The following is a 20,864-nucleotide window of genomic DNA, read 5'->3' on the forward strand; positions in this document are numbered from 1 at the left end:
AGTGATCATTTAAAAGTGACAAACTTTTTCAGTGCATATTTCTAGCTTTACTTCTCAACTCAAAATAATAGTCAACTCAAATAACCAATATACTCCAATAAACTTGATCTGTTTTTTTTTTTCCTCTCTGGTCATAATCCTAATTATTGTCTTCCAGCGCTGAGTCTCTGACGCCTTCAGTTTGTATTAATGCATCTTTAATCTCTCCATTGGCCTTAGAGTCATTGGGGGCTGAAATTGATGTGTGTGTGTGTGTGTGTGTGTGGTCCGCAGCAAGCTTTAGTGATCCGTGAAGGTGAGAAGCTCCAGATTAACGCTGAGGAGGTGGTGGCTGGTGACCTGGTGGAGGTGAAGGGAGGAGACAGGATCCCTGCTGACCTCAGGATCATCTCTGGTCATGGATGCAAGGTACAACAGCTACACAAAAACATGGATGGAAATATTTATTATGAACACTTACAGACTATCTTTCTGTCTGTCTGTCTGTCTATCTATCTATCTATCTTTCTATCTATCTATCTGACTGTGAGGCCTGTTAATATTTGAAAGCACTTCTAATCTTTCAGACAGGCTCAGTCAAACCAACAGCAGTTTGTTACACACACATACAGTATATATCTATTTGATCATTTTTCAGGTTGATAACTCCTCCCTGACGGGTGAATCAGAGCCTCAGACCAGGTCACCTGACTGTACCCATGACAACCCTCTGGAAACCCGTAACATCGCCTTCTTCTCCACCAACTGCGTTGAGGGTACGGTTGCCATAGCAGCTGCATCACTGCTCCATTTTCTTCCACTCTTCCACTCTTTCTATTATTTCATTTCCAGTTCTTTTTGAACTCATCTTCTCCGATCAATTTCTGTTTTTTCATTTGTGCTGTTTCCAATCTCTTTATTTTTCCCTGGTGTTTTTTTTTTTTGTGTGTTTTTTTTTGCCAAGAACAGCCATAGAGGGAAACTGTTGTCATGACAACAACCCCTCACTTCTGCGCCCCATCTTGCCACTCGTCTATGCCCTCGTTTTTCACACATTTCTCTTTTTGTGTCACTCTTTTGGATTAATTTTGATGGTAAAACACAAATCATTTCAGATCCGACTGAATAAATGAATAATACTGCAGGAGCTAATGGCATTTGCTCCTCTACGGCATTCCAAAGGAGTTTTCATCATTTGTTCATCTAATCTTTTAGGTTTTCTACCTTCAGAAAGATGTTTAATATTCATTATAAAAAATCTAGCTGCTTCAAACCCTTACGAAAGGAAAATATATTTACCAATATATTTCTTAAAATATATTGTGATATATTGTAATATATTATTTTTCCTTTTTATTTTCTTTTATTTTATTGCAAAATATACAAATGATTGCCGCTTTCAATATATTGCAATATATTGGAAAAAATAAATATATATATGAATATATTCCCTCTCAGATATAGCTCTTGTCAGTTGCGTAATGCTGTTGTGTTGATGGGTCAGGAGACCTCACATATGCCCTCTGCTCAGCAGGGTGTCAGTGTTTTGGTGATCTCAGACAATGTCCTTCCTTTGTGTTCAGACTCAGCTCCAGAGTGACACTCTCCTGCCACCACGTGGTGAATTACAGGATTACACAAGATCATTATGAGGCTTCTAGATTCTAGAATGTCGCATAGAACTCTTTCATGTCATTACAAGACATCAGTCAGGATGTCATACTTTCTTAAGGACTTAGTGTTTTTTGTATTTAAAGAGAGATTCAAATAACACCATGCAGTAGTGGAATAAAAAATATTTATTTTCGTAAAAAAAAAAAATTGTTAATGCTAATATTTTTAAAGACATTACAATGCTACAAAAGATTTCTATTTCAAATAAATTCTGTCCTTCTGAATTTTATATTCATCAAAGAATCATGAAAAAGAAAATGTAAACGGCACAACTGTTTTCCTCATTGATAATAAAATGCTTCTTGAGCTGTAAATCATATTTGAATAATTTCTGAAGGATCATGTGACACTGAAGACTGGAGTAATGATGCTGGAAATTCAGCTTTGATCACAGGAATAAATTGCATTACAAAATATAATACAATAAAAACAATTATTTTAAATAATTATATTTCTAAATATTGCTGTTTTTACTGTATTTTTGATTTAAATAAATAAATAAATGTAGCCTTAATGAGCATGAAAGACTTGTTTCAAAATCAAAAAAAAGTCTTATCAACCCAAACATTTGTATGGTGGTTTTTATATTATATATAAGTTGTAAAGCAAAATAAGGGATTTCCTTTGCTCAGTAATAGAAATATTAGTGTTACTGCCAAACCTATAACTAAAAGTTGTATAATCTATGTACTACTAGAAATATTGCATAATACTGTAGGTATAACATTGTACTGTAGGTCACACATTGTATCACTCTTTCTTCTCACGTAATAAAATAATATCAACTTAGATTAATATTTCCTGTATTTTTGTTTATATATTTGCTAAGGCATCATGTGGTAATTGGGATAATGTCATCTGATCTTTGTAATGATGTCTTTCTGTTCTCTTCTCCTCGTTCAGGTACCGCTCGTGGGATTGTGGTGTGCACCGGTGACCGAACCGTCATGGGCCGCATTGCTACTCTGACCTCCGGCCTAGAGACCGGAAAGACCCCCATCGCCAAGGAGATCGAGCACTTCATCCAAATCATCACCGGCGTGGCTGTCTTCCTGGGCGTCTCCTTCTTCATCCTGTCAATCATCCTGGGCTACAGCTGGCTGGAGGCGGTCATCTTCCTCATCGGCATCATCGTCGCCAATGTGCCTGAGGGACTGCTGGCCACCGTCACTGTGAGGACTCCTCTCTTTCTCAGTCTCAGGGTTTTGTAGTGTGTATTGGTGTCTCTGCAAGTGTTTAAATGTCTTTTTGTGACACGTACATGTTTTTATTGTTATTTTTCAGTATAATTTGTGTCTTAATGTGTATTTGTTGTCATCTTAATTTGTTTATTTTTTGTTCATGGCTTTGTTTGAAATGGACGTACAACATATTGACATATTTCATAGTACGTACTACATACTGCACAGAATGTACCGCATACTGCCTACTGAGTATGCAAAATATTATGTATAACATTACACCATATGCAACGATAAATATATACAGCAGAGTGCTAGATTATATTTGCTATATAAATTCACAAGGGACAATAATATGTCAGTAAATAAATCTGCACTATCGTTCAAAAGTTTGGGGTCAATAAGATTTTTAAAAGAAATTAATTATTTTATTCAGCCAATCAAAAGTCTTTAAATGTCACTTTGGACTTCATTTAATGCATAATTAAGTGAGAGACTTCTTTCAAAAACATTAGAAATCTTACCGACCCCAAACCTTTAAACGATAGTGTTTTATGTAAAAAATAAAATAAATAAAAGTAACAAAAGATTTTAAAATAATCAAATAAATGTAAAATATTGGCATTCAAAACAAATAATTAGACAAAATTATATATATACATATATATATATATATATATATATATATATATATATATATATATATATATATATATATAATTTTGTCTAATTATGTCTAATTTGTCTAATTATTTGTTTATATATATATATATATATAATATAATTTTGTCTAATTATTTGTTTTGCATACATAAATAAAATTAAAACATATATGCAAAATCATGTTTGATATTTCATTTATTCATCACAGGAATTTTTTTTTTTTTTGCACGTTCAGTAGATAAAAAAAATTGAAAAGTGAGTGAATTTTGGTTTAATTTAATTTCTTTTAGTTTTGCAGAACTAGTCAGGGGAGGTTACTAATTTTATAACAGTTCTCCATTAGCGTACCATTCTGAACATATTCTCACACTTTAATCTGTGTTTTAATCATTTTTGGTCTCTGGTTCATTTCTTCTTGGGTGTAACTCTTGACAGTGTTAGTGAGTGTTGTGGCTTCTCGTCTGTGGTTGTGTGGTGTCAGTATATGCTCATCGTGTGTGTTCTTGAACTGTATTCCCTCTCTCTAATCCTCCATATCTGTGACTCTTCGTGACTCTATCACTGTCTCTCTTTCTCTCTGTCTGTTCCTCTCTTTCTCTTCCTGTGTTCTTTTACAGACCCTCACTGTTGAAAGCCTAGGTCAATATGAAAATCTGACAAAGTATTACTCTGTGGTATCTCTAGTTGCCTGTGCGAGCTAGTGGCTGCCACATAGAGACCGACGGGGCTCTGGCTGTGCATTGGGGCTGTCCTGTGCCTCTTGCTGCGATGCACAACTAGACCTCAAACATACTCTACGCAGAAGTCAAGCTTGGTTTCATGCTTTAATGCATTCAGAAATGTGTAATACATAATGCAAAGCAAATGTGCATGCTGAATATGCATGCTATATACACCGACACTGAGACTTTTTACAAATATTTTTTGACTGTAAGGTTTCTAATGCTTTTTGGACCAAATTGGCAAATTTTATATCATACATATTTACAGTAAATGTTAGTTATTCTTTTAAATTACAAAAATACATAATTTTATATCTAAAATCTACAAATCTAAGGTTATTACATTTATTTTTCAGCTCTTTGTTTTTTTAGCAAAATTTCATGACTGTAAGAAAAAAATGACTGTAAAAAAAAAACTCCACTACCTTGATTTTTCTTGAAAACGTTTTGCAATCTTCAGTGCTTATAAATAATAAAAAGTCACAGTTTTTTTTTTAAATACTTCACTAATATGTTTCTGAACCCCCTTATTATTTGTGCCATAGCCAATAGATGTACACAACTGTCTCTTGGAAAAAAAAAATAATAGTAAATATTGTGAAATATTATTAAAATTTAAAATAACAGTTTTCTATTTGAATATATATTTTTTAGATATAATTTATTCCTGTGGTGCATACCTGAATTGTTAGCATCTTCATTCTAGTTTTTAGTGTCACATGATCCTTCAGAAATCATTCTAATATGCTGATTTGCTTCTCAAGTAATGTTGAAAACAGTTGTGCTGCTCTTTATAACTCATTTTATAACTTATATACTTAGACTTTTTTATAACTTATAGCATATGTTTCATTGATTAAAGAAAGAATCTCAACATTGCCATAAGGGTGCGATATTGGACATTAAAAAAATCACAAAAGTGAACAAAAACATGGATAATAATTATGTTCTATAGAGAAATTTTTATTTTTAAATCTTGTCTTATGCAAAGTGCAAAGCTACACCACATGCTTGAAACTAGTAAAATGGTCTGTTTTTGTTTGTATAAAATTTTGAGTGATCTTTATATCAAATTTTCACACTGAGTTTTCTCTAAATCTGATTATATTGGTATGAATTATAGTTGTAGTCTGTCACAGGACAGATTGTGGTCTAAAGGACTAACTAAAATTTGAAAAAAGTACACGTGTAACACCTGCATTTTGCATGTTCTCAGCAGCCAATAATTCACCTCAGAAAAATTATTATTATTATTTTTTTCCTCATTGCAAGTGAACCCTTATTTAAAATATTCTGGGTTATATATCTAGAGTATTTAAGGCGGTTTTGGATGAAAAGGGCATGTCACAACTGTTGATTTTGGCATCTGTCTAATTTGACTCGCTCCTATCAAGTGACAGATGAATTTTGCAAATATACTTTAGATTTTGATTGGCTCGTGTTTTGATGTCAATAACAAAAGACAGACGTTGTGTAGAGTATGTTTCTGACCTCTCTGCTTCTTGCTGTGCTTGCCTTGGCTCTTCAGAGCCTCTTTTTGATTTAACACTCTTCTCTTACTGCACGATGCTGCATTGTGCCACATTACCAACAATGTAATGTCACTGAAGTTCAGTTCGCTTCTCTTTCTCTCCACCTCCCTTTCCTTTCACCTTCTGCCTCAAACTTCCTTGTGCTCTGTTTTTCTCTTCCTCTGTTTCCATTTCTCTCTTTCTGTCTTTCTGTTTCTGTCTCTCAGGTGTGTCTGACACTCACGGCCAAGCGCATGGCCCGCAAGAACTGCCTGGTGAAGAATCTGGAGGCTGTGGAGACTCTGGGATCCACATCCACCATCTGCTCTGATAAAACCGGCACCCTGACGCAGAACCGCATGACTGTCGCCCACATGTGGTTCGACAATCAGATCCATGAGGCGGACACCACCGAAGATCAGTCTGGTAAGCTACTAGGGAATTAAAAATGAAATCCACCCTAAAATGAAAATTTTGACAATAATCACTTACCCCCATGTCGTTCCAAACCCGTCAAGGCTCAGTTCGTATTCAGAACACAATTTAAGATATTTTGGATGAAAACATGGATTGAAACCTGGCCAATTAAATAACAGTATCAAGGTCCAAAAAAGGTACGAAAAAAAAGTCGTAAGAATGCTCCATCTGTCCAACACCTTTTGTAAGCGAAAAAAAATAGAATAATGACTTTATTCAATAATTCCTTTGTTTCCTCCACGCCACAAGGGAGCACTGTTTTATTTTAAATCAAAGCTAAATAAACGTAGAAACAGCGCATCCTTGTGGCGCGGAGGACACAGAAGAGCATTCGCAGCGCAATGATGTTTAGTGACACAAGAGGAGACCGTTGACAAAGGAATTATTGAATAAAGTCGTTATTTTTGTTTTCTTTACTTACAAAAAGTGTTCCCGTCACTACATATAACCCAGATTTTACGTCTGATAGCAGATGGAGTATTCAAACAGGGGAAGTCGTGGCCTGGTGGTTAGAGAATCGGACTCCCAATCGAAGGGTTGTGGGTTCGAGTCCCGGGCTGGCAGGAATTGTGGGTGGGGGGAGTGCATGTACAGTTCTCTCACCACCCTCAATACCACGACTTAGGTGCCCTTGAGCAAAGCACCGAACCCCCAACTGCTCCCCGGGCGCCGCAGCATAAAAAATGGCTGCCCACTGCTCCGGGTGTGTGTTCACAGTGTGTGTGTGTGTGTTCACTGCTCTGTGTGTGTGCACTTCGGATGGGTTAAACGCAGAGCACAAATTCTGAGTATGGGTCACCATACTTGGCCGAATGTCACTTCACTTCACTTCACTTCATTCTGACGATGACTTTTCATACCTTTTCTGGACCTTAAAAAGTGAAGTGACATTCAGCCAAGTATGGTGACCCATACTCAGAATTTGTGCTCTGCATTTAACCCATCCTACATTACCCATACTCAGAATTTGTGCTCTGCATTTAACCCATCCGAAGTGCACACACACAGAGCAGTGAACACACACACACACACTGTGAGCACACACCCGGAGCAGTGGGCAGCCATTTATGCTGCAGCGCCCGGGGAGCAGTTGGGGGTTCGGTACCTTGCTCAAGGGCACCTAAGTCGTGGTATTGAAGGTGGAGAGAGAACTGTACATGCACTCCCCCCACCCACAATTCCTGCCAGCCCGGGACTCGAACTCACAACCTTTCGATTGGGAGTCCGACTCTCTAACCATTAGGCCACGACTCCCCTCCCCTTAGCACTGTTATTTACTTGGCAGTCTATGGGACAGTCTCAAGCCTCCAGGTTTTCATTCAAAATATCTTAAATTGTTTTTACGGGTTTGGAACAACATGTGGGTAAAGTGATTAATGACCAAATTTTCATTTTGGGGTGGAGTAACCCTTTAATAGGTAGTTGCTAGGGCAAAAGATGCAGAATAGATAGATTTTACCTTTCGAATGTTTGGGGTGAGTACGATTTTTGTGTTATTGTTTTTAAAACAACAAATATTTTTATTTGACAAGTATGCGTAAAAAAATGGAAGGCCGTTTCTGCCACTGAGTAAAATTTTTTTTTTTTTTTTTTAATATAATTGTGATTTTTTTTTTTTTTTTTATCTCAATTTTTCCACAGAATTGAGAGATAATAAATCACAATTGCGAGTTATAAAGTCAGAATTGTGAGATACAGTATAAACATTTTTCCCTCAGAATTTGACTTTATAACTCACAATCATGAGTTCATATCTCACAATTCTGACAAAAGAAGTCAGACTTATGAAAATAAAAGTAAGAATTGTGTGATATAAACCCACAATTGTGAGAAAAAAGTCAGAATTGTGGGTTAAAAAATAATTGTTTACATTTTTATACAGTGGCGGAAATGGGCCTCTATATTAATGGAATAGTTCACCCAAATATTCTGACATTATGTAGTCACCCTCAATTGTTAAAAACCTGTATGAGTTTCTTTCTTTTTTTTGTTGAACACAAAAATAAAAAAAATAAAAAATAATTTTTTTTTTTTAATAATGTTAGTAACCAAACTGTTCTTAGTACCCACTGACTATCATCGTATGGAAGAAAATAAAAATGACTATGGAAGTCAGTGGGGTACATAAACTGTTTGATTATGAACATTCTTCAAAATATCTCCTTTTATAATATACAGAAGAAAGAAACTTATATTATTTTGGAAGTAGATAATGACAGAATTTAAATTTTTTGGGTGAACTATCCCTTTAAATGGATCAAAAGCTTGTTATAGTTAACAAAAACTAAAACCATACAAATTTGTTACTAATAAATAAAATAAATGTTTACAGAGATAAAATAAACTATATTTAAAAGGTTTCATTTAGTTGCCAGGTCAACATTTCTCTTTTTTATGTAGTTAATGCTGATGTTCTAGCTGAAACTAAACCTGGAATAAAAATGAATAAAAACTATATAGACATATAAAAAAACAATAAAAAAAAGTAATACAAAAATATATTTTAAATATATATAATTATTATTTGATTTAATGATTTAATGGTTTATTTAATCCATATCACGTCTTCCAACTGTTGGTAAAAATAATAATAAAGTTTTTGTGGGCACTAAATCAGCATATTATAATGTTAATATTAAATTAGAATAGTATAATTTCTTCTTCACGTGACACTGAAGACTGGAGTAAAGATGTTGAAAATTCAGATTTGCATCACAGAAATAAATGGCATCTTAAAGTATATTCAAACAGAAAATAATTCATTTGCATTATCAGGGTGTTCTAGCTGGTTGCTAGGCTGTATATAGATACTGTATTGATTCTGCGTGTGTTCTCTAACAGGTGCATCCTTTGACAAGAGCTCTGGGACGTGGTTGTCTCTGGCCCGTGTGGCGGCGCTCTGTAACAGAGCCTCGTTTAAGGCTGGACAGGACTCTCTGCCCATCCTGAAGCGTGATGTCGCGGGGGACGCCTCTGAATCGGCTCTTCTCAAGTGCATCGAGCTCTCCTGTGGCTCCGTCAAAGCCATGAGGGACAAGAACAAGAAAGTGGCTGAAATTCCCTTCAACTCCACCAACAAATACCAGGTTTGGTTACTGTTCAGTATCTGATGTGACTGAATTAAGCATCCATTAACGTGGTTAATATTCAGTCAGTGTAACCTTACATAATAATATTGTATATTTACTGTCAATTCAAAATAAATGTATATCAGCATAATAATATCAGTATAATATTATTTAAACTTTAATTTCCAAATAAAGGGTTGACATGTTCATGTTCTTTTTTTTAAAAGATAACACAAGATTTTGTTAAAAATGTATATCAATGTCTAACACATAAATATATATATATATATATATATATATATATATATATATATATATATATATATATATATATATCCCATGTTCATTCCATGTATTAATAAAAAATAAAAAATAAATTGTTTCAAATGGTCCTAGATAGATTATCGTCACACCACAAGACACAACTTTTTCCAAATTCTCTAAAATTTTATTTAAACTTAGAATTAGTTTAATTAAAAATAAAAAATTTAAAAATAGAATTTGTTGTGTGAAATACTTGTACTTTTTTGTTAATAATAAAAATTTCTAAATTTGATTATGAATGATTTTGTCTACAGAAATCTACAGAGTTGTTTAGTTCATCATTATAAATAAAATTTCTTTAATTGATTATGAAGGATTTTGTCTAAAGAAAACTACAGACGTGTGTAGTCCATCATTAGACAATGCCATTCCTCACATGTAACAGATTATTCTGTTTTCATTAACTTTTATTTTCATGTGTTTGGGTGTGTTTTCACATCAGCTGTCGGTGCACGAGTCGGATGAGGGTAATGACTGTCATTACCTGCTGGTGATGAAGGGGGCGCCAGAGCGCATCCTGGACCGCTGCTCCACCATCCTGCAGCAGGGCAAAGAACAGCCCATGGACGAGGAACTGAAGGAGGCCTTCCAGAACGCCTACCTGGAGCTCGGAGGACTGGGAGAAAGAGTGCTGGGTGAGAAAAAGAGATGTGACGTGGAATATCAGAATCAAACCACAGTGTTGGATGTGCATGTGCTTTTCTGTTTCCTGATGCTTCTTCACGAAGCTCTTAAAAATCCCTTTAAAAAGCACAAACATAAATATAAATCCAAGGCACATGAAAGACCAAAACACTGGATCCTCAAAACTTTTTGACAGTCTTTTTTCCTCCTTTCCATCCAGGTTTCTGCCACTTGTTCATGCCTGAGGACAAGTACCCCAAAGGATTCGCCTTTGACACAGACGACATTAACTTCCAGACAGACAACCTGTGCTTTGTGGGTCTGATGTCCATGATCGACCCTCCCCGAGCTGCCGTCCCTGATGCTGTGGGCAAATGCCGCTCAGCTGGTATCAAAGTCATCATGGTGACCGGAGACCATCCCATCACGGCCAAGGCCATCGCTAAAGGTGTGGGGATCATCTCTGAGGGTAACGAGACCGTGGAAGACATCGCCGCTCGGCTTAATATTCCCGTCAGCCAGGTCAACCCCAGGTAGAGACAACTTAAACCATATAAAGCCTACTGTGTCTGATTTGATACACACATTTCTGAGGCCTCTAAAGGATCAACATGATGTTGTACATAGTCTACTGCATACCTTTTGCCATTTGATTGATAGTTTAGACTTTTTTAGTAAGTAAAATGCCTTTTAGTTTAATCGTAAAATCATGGTTCACTTGTCTTTTTGCTCTGAAATAAGAAGTAAACATTTTAATAACTTTGATATTTTTCGAGATGGACACTTAGGTTTACTTGATTATTTATTTGAAAAATCATGTTAAAATGTGGCTTTTTTTAAAAGCTTTTGAGTAATGTTTCTCTGTCTCAGTCATCATTGTATTGCATTGCTTTATATGTTTTAAATGAAAACTAAAGAGCTTTGGTCATAAAACCAAGCATTTCATGTGAACACATTTTATTGTGAAATATAGAGTGAAGACTCCTATTTATATATGTTTTATATAAGCATTCTGCTATACTGTAATACAGATCTCATTGATTTATATTACAATACTAGAATTTCATCTCACTTTTTGGCCATATAAATATCAGCAAATGCACCAAATTGCATATTTTTCCTCAGTTTGGTCCTCTGAGATTTAATATTGGAATATTGTTTCTAGGAATGACAAAGGATCTTGATCCAGGAACATGTCTAAACTGAGTCATGCTGTACAGTATATAATAGTACAATACTTCCTATAATAACTTCAGAAGTATGTCACTGCTAAAACATCTACACTTTAAGAAAATAAAAGTTCTTTATTGGCATTGATGGTTCCATGAAGAAACTTTAACATCCATGGAACCTTTTTAATGCCTAAAATAAGTTTCTTTCGATTTTTTAAATGCTCTTCACAATAGGAATAAATGGCTCTTTTAAGGTTCTTTGAGCGAGTCTTCATTTGCTATTGTTCGTGTGTATGGGTTTTTAGGGACGCTAAAGCATGTGTGATCCACGGCTCGGACCTGAAGGATCTCTCACAGGACCAGATGGATGAAGTGCTGAAGAATCACACAGAGATCGTGTTCGCCAGGACCTCTCCTCAACAGAAACTCATCATCGTGGAGGGCTGCCAGAGACAGGTACACACCAAAATAACACAAAAAAAGGACTTAGTTCTATAATCATAATATCGAGGGAAATGACTGACTCATATTTGTACACACAGGGTGCCATTGTGGCGGTGACTGGTGACGGAGTGAACGACTCGCCCGCTCTGAAGAAGGCAGACATCGGTGTTGCAATGGGGATCTCTGGCTCAGACGTCTCCAAGCAGGCTGCAGACATGATTCTGCTGGACGACAACTTTGCATCCATCGTTACTGGAGTTGAGGAAGGTAAGAGAGAGAGGATATGAGAAAGAGAGAAAGAAATCCAGAACAAGCCAGAAAACGAAGGCAGCTCACATCAGGAAATTGTTTTTGTCTATGGCCCGGATTTTGATCTATATTTTTCATAATTTCTTCGTTTATTGGAGCTCCATTCGATTCTTTAAATCTAGTTTTTGCTAGTCTACCTGGGGTCCATATAAACATAACATAACTTAAAAAAAAAAAAATCGTTTTAAAACTTACGTTACAGATAATTAAATAAACAAAAATTTGTTGTAATAAAAAATAATATTAATAAAACATTTTATAGTTTCATTATAGTATAATATCGTTTAATATAGTTTAATCCTTTAATAAGAAAAAAATCTAACAAAATGACAACAACAGTGAAGAAAACTATGTATCAAATAATAAACACAATTGAAAGTGTCTTTCTACAATAACTAAAATAACAATAACAAAAAGCATATTTTATGCTTTTTAGTTTATTAACTATAACGATATGACTTATGGTTATATTTAAAATTTGTCAAAATATCTGAACTAAAATTCAGTAGAAATACTGAACAAAAATGTTATGAATAAAGAGTCAAACTTAATTTTAATCCATTTTGTTTGTCTTTTTTAAAATTATTAATATTTTAGTTGTTTTAATATAGTATTTTAGTATTTATTTCATTAAAAAGATATACTACAACAATACTACAAAAAATAAAAGGAGGTAATATTTAAACAAATTAACAAACAAAATTGAGTATGTCATTGTATAGTAACTTTAAAAAAAACATATATTTTTGAATTTTGAAATATAATCCAAAAATATATAAATTAATTCACTATAACCATTTATTGAATACAGCCATATGGTTTTATAGCCTATAATTACATTCAATATTTAATTCTATATTTAATTAAAGTTTTTACATTTACATTTATTCATTTGGCAGACGCTTTTATCCAAAGTTACTTACATTTGAGGAAAGCTACAAGCGATTCAACATATATATGATGGTAATGAACACGAGAAGTGATAGTTACACACGATTTCTGTCCTTGTTCATAATAGTAAAATCAAGGACAGGAAGGGAAGAAGGGATAAGAAAAAAGTAAAAGCTTTAGTTTTTTTTATTGCTTTAATAAAGAAATCTCAACAACAGTGAGTAAAGGTAGATCATTTTTAAACCAAAGAATAAACACAATTGAGAGATTTTCCAGGCAGCTTAATGCAAAGCATTTCTCTGCAAGCAATTTGTCTTGACAAATGTTGGAAAAACACAGAAGCACAGTCTAGATGAATGAGAGAAAAGGCTTGACTCAGGTAATGATGACCTAGGTTTCTTTTTTTCCTGTCCCAGGTCGTCTGATCTTTGATAACCTGAAGAAGTCCATTGCTTACACACTGACCAGCAACATCCCTGAGATCACTCCCTTCCTGTTCTTCATCTTGGTCAACATTCCTCTTCCTCTGGGAACCATCACAATCCTCTGCATTGACCTGGGCACTGACATGGTGAGACACACACACACATCTTATCTCTTTATTTCAACAATGAACATTCTGGTGAATGTAATAATGACTGTTCTTTTCTGTTTATCATAATTCATAACATTAACCAATCATTGCTTTCCATCTCAGGTCCCTGCAATCTCATTGGCTTATGAAGCAGCAGAGAGTGACATCATGAAGCGCCAGCCTCGTAACCCTCACAGGGACAAGCTGGTGAACGAGCGTCTCATCAGCATCGCCTATGGACAGATCGGTTAGTGAACTAACTGAAAAATGTCTCTTAGTTCAGGTTTGGTTTGACTGAACTGCTGTAGAAACAGACCAGCTGGTCTAACTGACCCAAAATGAACTGAATAAAAGTGACGTCCTGTCTCCCTTTTTTAAATATGTAGGTATGATTCAGGCCCTGGGAGGTTTTTTCAGTTATTTCGTGATTCTGGCTGAGAACGGCTGGCTTCCCAGTCTGTTGGTGGGCATCCGGCTAAACTGGGACGATCGCTCTAACAATGACCTGGAGGACAGTTATGGACAGCAATGGGTAAGTCAGATTACACAAACTAAGCATTTGGTAGATGCTCTTGTATGAAGCAACTGCATTTCTGTGTATTCATTAAGGAGATGCTTCTAAGAGACGTACAAAAACACCAACTTTATTGATTTAAACAAGCTTATCAAAACATAACATCACTAAGAGCTAATCATATTTTTAGAGTTGGTCTGTCACTGGCTATCGGCTTTCATCTTTGCTATTATTATTCCGGTCTTGACAGAGTAGAAAAAATCAAAACAATATAGCAATATGATTTTGAAGAGAGGAAGTGTGATGCAGAAGATGCAGAATCAAGGTTTATTAATAAGGATGCTTCTATAGATTGTTGTTCGAACACATTTGGAGAGATATTTCACAAGTGTTTGACAATGTAGGAAAGGTAAAAAATCAACAATAGGGATATCTACTGTATAAACCAGGGTTATTTCATAAAAAACTAAAACCATAAAAAAATGTAACTTGAAATAAAATAAATGTTAACTGATATAAAATATTAAAAACATTTATTTTAATTATTAATTTAGTTTGCAAAGAGACATTTGCTGTACTAAAATAACTGTAAAACTGAAATAAAAATAATAATAAAAAACGTTAACAACCATTTTAAAAAACCTTTTAACAAAAAAAATCAAATAACTGATAAAAAATTATATTTTCTATTTAAATATATTTTAAATTGTAATTTATTTCAGTGATGTCTTCAGTATCTCGTGATCCTTCAGAAATCACTGATTTTTAAACTCATGAAACCAAATAATTTTTATAATAAACTATTATTGTGTTGCTTAATATTTTTGTGGAAACCATGATGCAATTTTTTCCGGATTGTTTGATGAAGGGAAAATTCAAAAGATATGGAAGCATATGGGTAGCGATATTCAATTTGGAATGTAATATGCAAAATGACAATGCAATATGTAAAATGACAATGCATTTCTGTATTTACATTTACATTTTCCAATACATTTGTGCAACGTTTGGTGCAAAATGAAAATGAAAATTAAATTACATAATTTTCATTTGCCATTTCATTAACCAGTTTTAATATGTAAAATTAATACTAATTTTAACGCTTTATAAGTTGCAAAATTAAAATTAAAATGTATTGCAGAAATGATTAGATATGTATAACATGCTCAAGCAAAAACTGTGGCAAAATGATCATTTAAATGCTATTTTTCTTAAATGCATTAACACTCACAGTCAAGACACTTACGATTGCATTTTCATTCAGTGTCCCGCAATGAATGTAGCAAAATTCAATGCGCACATTGAAAATGCATTCCGAGCCGATCACGTCTCCGCCCCCTCCCGCCATGTCAATCACTGCATGAACAAGGCGGGGCTTGCAGAAGGTCAGAGACTCAAATCTCAAGAAGAGGATTCAAGTGAGAGAACATGGACAAGACAGTTGGTCCGTGTACGTTTTGATAATTTCGGTTTATGGCTTCAATATTTCATTCGCACTGGTGGGCGGCGCTGAAGCGCTCCTTTCATCTGATTGGTCGAATCGCTCCAGCTTCAGCTCAGTCTTTTCATTCTTTCAGGCAGAATAAGAGTCAGTGCAAGTGAAGCACTGTAATGTCTGAAACTACACTCACTGTTAATTAGCATAATATTTGAATCAGATGATGCTGCCCACATAATTCGTGCTGCTGCGACTTGCAAGAGACCCCGTTAAATTATTTCTAGGTTGTATACTGTATTGTATAAATATTGTCCCACTGATAAAAACAGTGCAAATAGTTCTGTCTCCTTGGATAACAGTGAAGTGGAAATAAATATAGTTACATTTATGAAATAAAATTAAATAGGATTTTTTGGGAAGGTAAGTTTGGCCAGTTATACAACAACATGAGTCTGAAGATCTGAGCTGAATTTGGTGAAACATTAAAGTTCTAGTCTGTGTCAATTACTCTCATAATAAATAATAATAATAATGTTACCCGTATTTTCGCTATAAGTTGCATCAGTCCAAAAATACGTCATGACGAAGAAAAAAACATATATAAGTCGCATTTATTCAGAACCAAGAGAAAACATTACCGTCTACAGCCGCGAGAGGGCGCTCTGGGGTAGGCTACAGGAGCACTGAGCAGCATAGAGCTAATTTTACTATTTTTATTTCAGAAATGTAACAATATAAATTTTTACAATTATTTATTAATGTCACACACACATACCTAGTGCCTTATGACTTAAAATATGAGAGTGGTAAATGTTACAGACATGGAACTGTTCAGTCTATTATTGATTTTTATTTCCACTTCACTTTTTTCCAAATAGACAGAAATATTTGCACTGTATTTATCAGTGGGACAGTATTCATACAATATTACAACCTAGAAATAATTTGCAGGTCTCAGCAGCACGAATTATGTGCCCAGCTACATCTGATTCAAATATTATGCTAATTAACAGTGAGCGGTGGTTTCAGACATTACAGTGTCACACTCGTACTGACTCTTATTCTGCCTGAAAGAATGAAAAAACCGAGTTGAAGGTGGAGCGATTCGACCAATCAGATGAAAGCAGCGTTTCAGCTCCGCCCACCAGTGCGAATGAAATTAAAGCCATAAACTGAAATAATCAAAACGTACACGGACCAACGGTCTTGTCCATGTTCTCACTTGAATCCTCTTCTTGAGACTTGAGTCTCTGACCTTCTGCAAGCCCCGCCTTGGGGGCGGGCGGACACGTGATCGGCTCGAAATGCATTTTCAATGTGCGCATTGAATTTTGCTACATTCATTGCGGGACACTGAATGAAAATGCAATCGTAAGTGTCTTGACTGTGAGTGTTAATGCATTTAAGAAAAATAGCATTTAAATGATAATTTTGCCACAGTTTTTGCTTGAACATGTTATACATATCTAATAATTTCTGTAATACATTTTCATTTTAATTTTGCAACTTATAAAGCTTATATACATAAAATTATGTAATTTAATTTTCATTTTGCACCAAACATTGCACAAATGTATTGGAAAATGTAGATGTTAATACAGAAATGCATTGTCATTTTACATATAGCATTGTCATTTTGCATATTACATTCCAAATTGAATATCGCTACCCATATGCTTCCATACAAAGAACAGCATTTATTTGCAACTTTTTATCAATTGTGACCCTGGTCCACAAAACCAGCCATAAGGGTTAATTTTTTGAAACTGAATAAGTAAGCTTTCCATTGACGAATGGTTTGTTAAGATATGACAATATTTGGCCGAGATACAACTTTTTGAAAATCTGGAGTCTGAGGGTGCAAAAAAGATCTAAATACTGGGAAAGTCACCTTTTAATTTTTCAGATGAAGTTCTTAGCAATGCATATTACTAATCAAAAATGAAGTTTTGATATATTTACAGTAGGAAATTTACGTTAATGTTGACCCATACAATGCATTTTTGGCTATTGTTACAAATATACCCCAGAGGCTTAAGACTGGCTTTGTGCTCCAGGGTCACAATTGATTGCATCTTTGCAATAATTTATTAAAAAAAAAGCAAAATCTTACTGATTCCAACCTTTTAAACAGTAGTGTATGTGAATGTGAGAGTGTGTAATGATAAATGTCTTTCTCTCAGACGTATGAGCAGAGGAAGATTGTTGAGTTCACCTGTCACACGGCCTTCTTCGTCAGTATCGTGGTGGTGCAGTGGGCCGATGTCATCATCTGCAAGACTCGCCGCAACTCTGTGTTCCAGCAGGGCATGAAGTTAGTATCGCTCACCATATCCCATTAACCAACAGATATTACAACTAAGATTCTGCACTTGCTGGATTTAGTAGTTCGATCAAATGTGAAGCTTGGGGTTTGTAGTGACTGAGTTTAATGGTTGTGTTTGTTCTTTGTAGGAATAAAATCTTGATCTTTGGCCTGTTTGAGGAGACAGCTCTTGCCGCCTTCCTGTCTTACTGTCCCGGCATGGATGTGGCCCTCAGGATGTATCCTCTCAAGTGAGAAACCTCCTGATGAAACATTACAAAGCAAATTAGATATATGCATTATCAAAACAATAGCTGAGGAAACAACAGTTTGACTAATCTGAATTCTCTTTATCCCCCCCCCCCCCTCTCGTTTCTTCTCTCAGGCCCAGTTGGTGGTTCTGTGCGTTCCCTTACAGCTTCTTAATTTTTGTTTATGATGAGATCCGAAAACTTATCCTGCGCCGAAACCCAGGAGGTACAGAGCTTGAATTATTCTCTAATTATATATACATATGTTCCCATAGCTTTTTTTATAGCCATTTATAGTATCATTCAAATGTTTGTGGTCAGGATGGGTTTTTTATGTTTTTGAAGTTTCATCTGCTCACCAGGGCTACTTTTATTTCATATAAAATCTAGTAAAAACAGAAATATTGTTACATTTTAATAATGTACACAATTTAAAATAAATGTAAATCATACTAATATACTAATTTGGTGCTAAACAAACTTTTTTTAATCAACTGATTTATTATCAATGTTCAAAACAGCGGCCTAATGTTTTTGTGGAAACAGTTATCTTTTTTTTTCAGGATTTGATGAATATAAAGTTTTTAAAAAGGGCAGTGTTTAATTTATATTTTAAATAAAATAAAAAAAATTACATTATTAATGTTTTTACTGTCAGTATTGATTAATTGAATACATCCTTGCTGAAGAAATCTCCGTTTCTCACTAAATGAACCAAAATGAAAAATTATATTAAGCCATTTATATCTATATGCTTCAAAAACACAACACATTGCAATAAAAAGCAAAACTCACATACATGTTTTTTTTATATAAAATGTTTTATTGCATGACAAATGCCACACGGACACTTATGTGAACAGTATACAGTTCATGATGCAAATGAATCAATCAGAGTTTTGAATCAATTCACTGAAGTTGACCTTTTGAATGGATTCATTTAAATGATTTTTTTATGTCATACAAGCTCTGAGGAAAAATTAAAATGCTATTAGTAATATTCAGTATATTCCTCATATAAATATTGTGAATATTTGATCGCCTACAAAGAAGTAATGTTTATATTCATGTTGTTGATGCTGAATTTGAATGTACTCTCTTTCTCTCTCTCTGTTTTACTTCAGGTTGGGTTGAAAAGGAGACGTACTACTGAATCGTCAAATCCTTCACTCATCGAATTTTCCCTCATTCCCTCACTCTCTCTTTCTGTCTCTCTCTCTCTTTTACATTCTACCCATTTTTCCCTCCACTATAAAAACACCAATACAGAAACAACCATGTCACTCCTTCCTTTTACTGAAATATAAATAAGATGAGAGGACCAACCACAGAGTTTTTTGTATAGTTTCTTTGTTTCTGCCCAAAGACTACAGCTGAATCTGCCAGTGTGATAGTGGTAAGGTTTACTAATACTGTTAAACACACAAAAGCACGGCCTTTGTAATGGATGTCACGCATCTGTCCAAGACTCCTTCACGGTCGACAGGGACTCCTGTACAAACACTGCCACGCTAGATTACTGTTCTACATCCCTCTCCATCTTTACAATCAAGAAATACAAATAACCTAATGATCATAATTCATTAAGGCTCTCGCCCTCTACTGGGGAAAACGAGGAAAACAGCCTTCCTCACACCGATCCAGCATCTGTTACTCCTGTCTGGCTCTCTTTCTTTCTCAGCATGTCACAGTTGTTGTTGTTGTTGTTGAGTGTTTTTTTTTATTAATCATTCATACCTTTTTTTGTTCGATACCTTTTTATGTTAGAAGTGTGTCTGAGAGCTGCTTGGTTTCATTTTTCTCAGACATGACAAAGCACACTGCCACACTCTCTCTCTCTCTCGCTCTCTCTCACTCTCTCACTCCTCCTCTCCCTTTTATCCTGCACTCCCCCTTCCTCCCTCCCTGCTCTTGCTCCTTCTGTCCGTCTCTCAGTCCCTGTCTGTTTGTCTGTTCGTGAACGATGTGAAGAAGCCTCCCTCCTCTATCCGCCCCTGTTTTCCCTCTTCCCCTGTTTAAAAAAAAAGAGAACATCCAATCTTTCTGTGTCCTAGGAAAAAGAGATTTCGCTCTGATTTCATTGTTTAAATAAGTGCAGAAAAAATGGAATAGAAGCAATGTACCAATATGTGAAACAACAGCAAAAAATGAAATAAAAAAGAAGGATCTCTCTTTTCTCAGCTTGGCGTCAGTTTGTTTTTGTGTCTGATGTCTGGCATGAAATCAAATGAAATTCCATGTTTTTGGTATAGCTGAATATCATCCAGAATGCATCCAGATGTCTTTTCAGTTTGTAATTCACATTATTCTCAGTGATTGTCATTATTTACTCAGTTCTGTATTAAGGTAATGAGAATCATCCTGTTATTTCATTTCATTTAAACTATAAAAATGTATAATACTGCCATGATGTACTACTTTTAATACTGATATGTTATTTTGTATTTTATTTATTTATTTACTGTTATTATTTATTTATTTTATTTTTACATTTTTTTGATACTAGGCACATTCTTGACAGGCTTTGTGTGATTCAGACAGTTAATTGTGTAAAAAAAAATATATATATATATATATTTGCAGTATGTTACTGAGAATATGGGGGTAAGAAATGTGATTTAAATGTTATGAAATAATTTGATAAAATGGCTTTAATTATTTTATAATATCTTAAAATTTCTCATATTTTACTTTACAATTATTTTATTTGATTTTGAAATATGGAATACGACCTATGCACATT

The 20,864-nt window shown here is 34.8% G+C and overlaps 1 protein-coding gene across 1 annotated transcript in view; it reads left to right on the forward strand.

Moving 5' to 3' along the window:
* Positions 1–20,301, forward strand: part of LOC132103948 (sodium/potassium-transporting ATPase subunit alpha-3-like) — a 34,665-nt gene extending 14,364 nt beyond the window's left edge. Inside the window, exons 6-21 of the mRNA XM_059509048.1 lie at positions 274–408; positions 638–755; positions 2,557–2,825; positions 5,958–6,156; positions 9,049–9,293; positions 10,042–10,234; positions 10,444–10,756; positions 11,701–11,851; positions 11,938–12,106; positions 13,456–13,610; positions 13,737–13,860; positions 14,000–14,145; positions 17,749–17,879; positions 18,020–18,121; positions 18,256–18,347; positions 19,246–20,301. Of these exons, the coding sequence (XP_059365031.1) occupies positions 274–408; positions 638–755; positions 2,557–2,825; positions 5,958–6,156; positions 9,049–9,293; positions 10,042–10,234; positions 10,444–10,756; positions 11,701–11,851; positions 11,938–12,106; positions 13,456–13,610; positions 13,737–13,860; positions 14,000–14,145; positions 17,749–17,879; positions 18,020–18,121; positions 18,256–18,347; positions 19,246–19,274 (2,571 nt within the window). The 3' untranslated portion in view covers positions 19,275–20,301. The remainder of the gene's footprint in view (positions 1–273; positions 409–637; positions 756–2,556; positions 2,826–5,957; positions 6,157–9,048; positions 9,294–10,041; positions 10,235–10,443; positions 10,757–11,700; positions 11,852–11,937; positions 12,107–13,455; positions 13,611–13,736; positions 13,861–13,999; positions 14,146–17,748; positions 17,880–18,019; positions 18,122–18,255; positions 18,348–19,245) is intronic.
* The last annotated feature ends 563 nt before the right edge of the window (positions 20,302–20,864 follow it).

The sequence above is a fragment of the Carassius carassius genome, chromosome 25, assembly GCF_963082965.1.
Source record: "Carassius carassius chromosome 25, fCarCar2.1, whole genome shotgun sequence".
Lineage (NCBI taxonomy): Eukaryota > Metazoa > Chordata > Actinopteri > Cypriniformes > Cyprinidae > Carassius > Carassius carassius.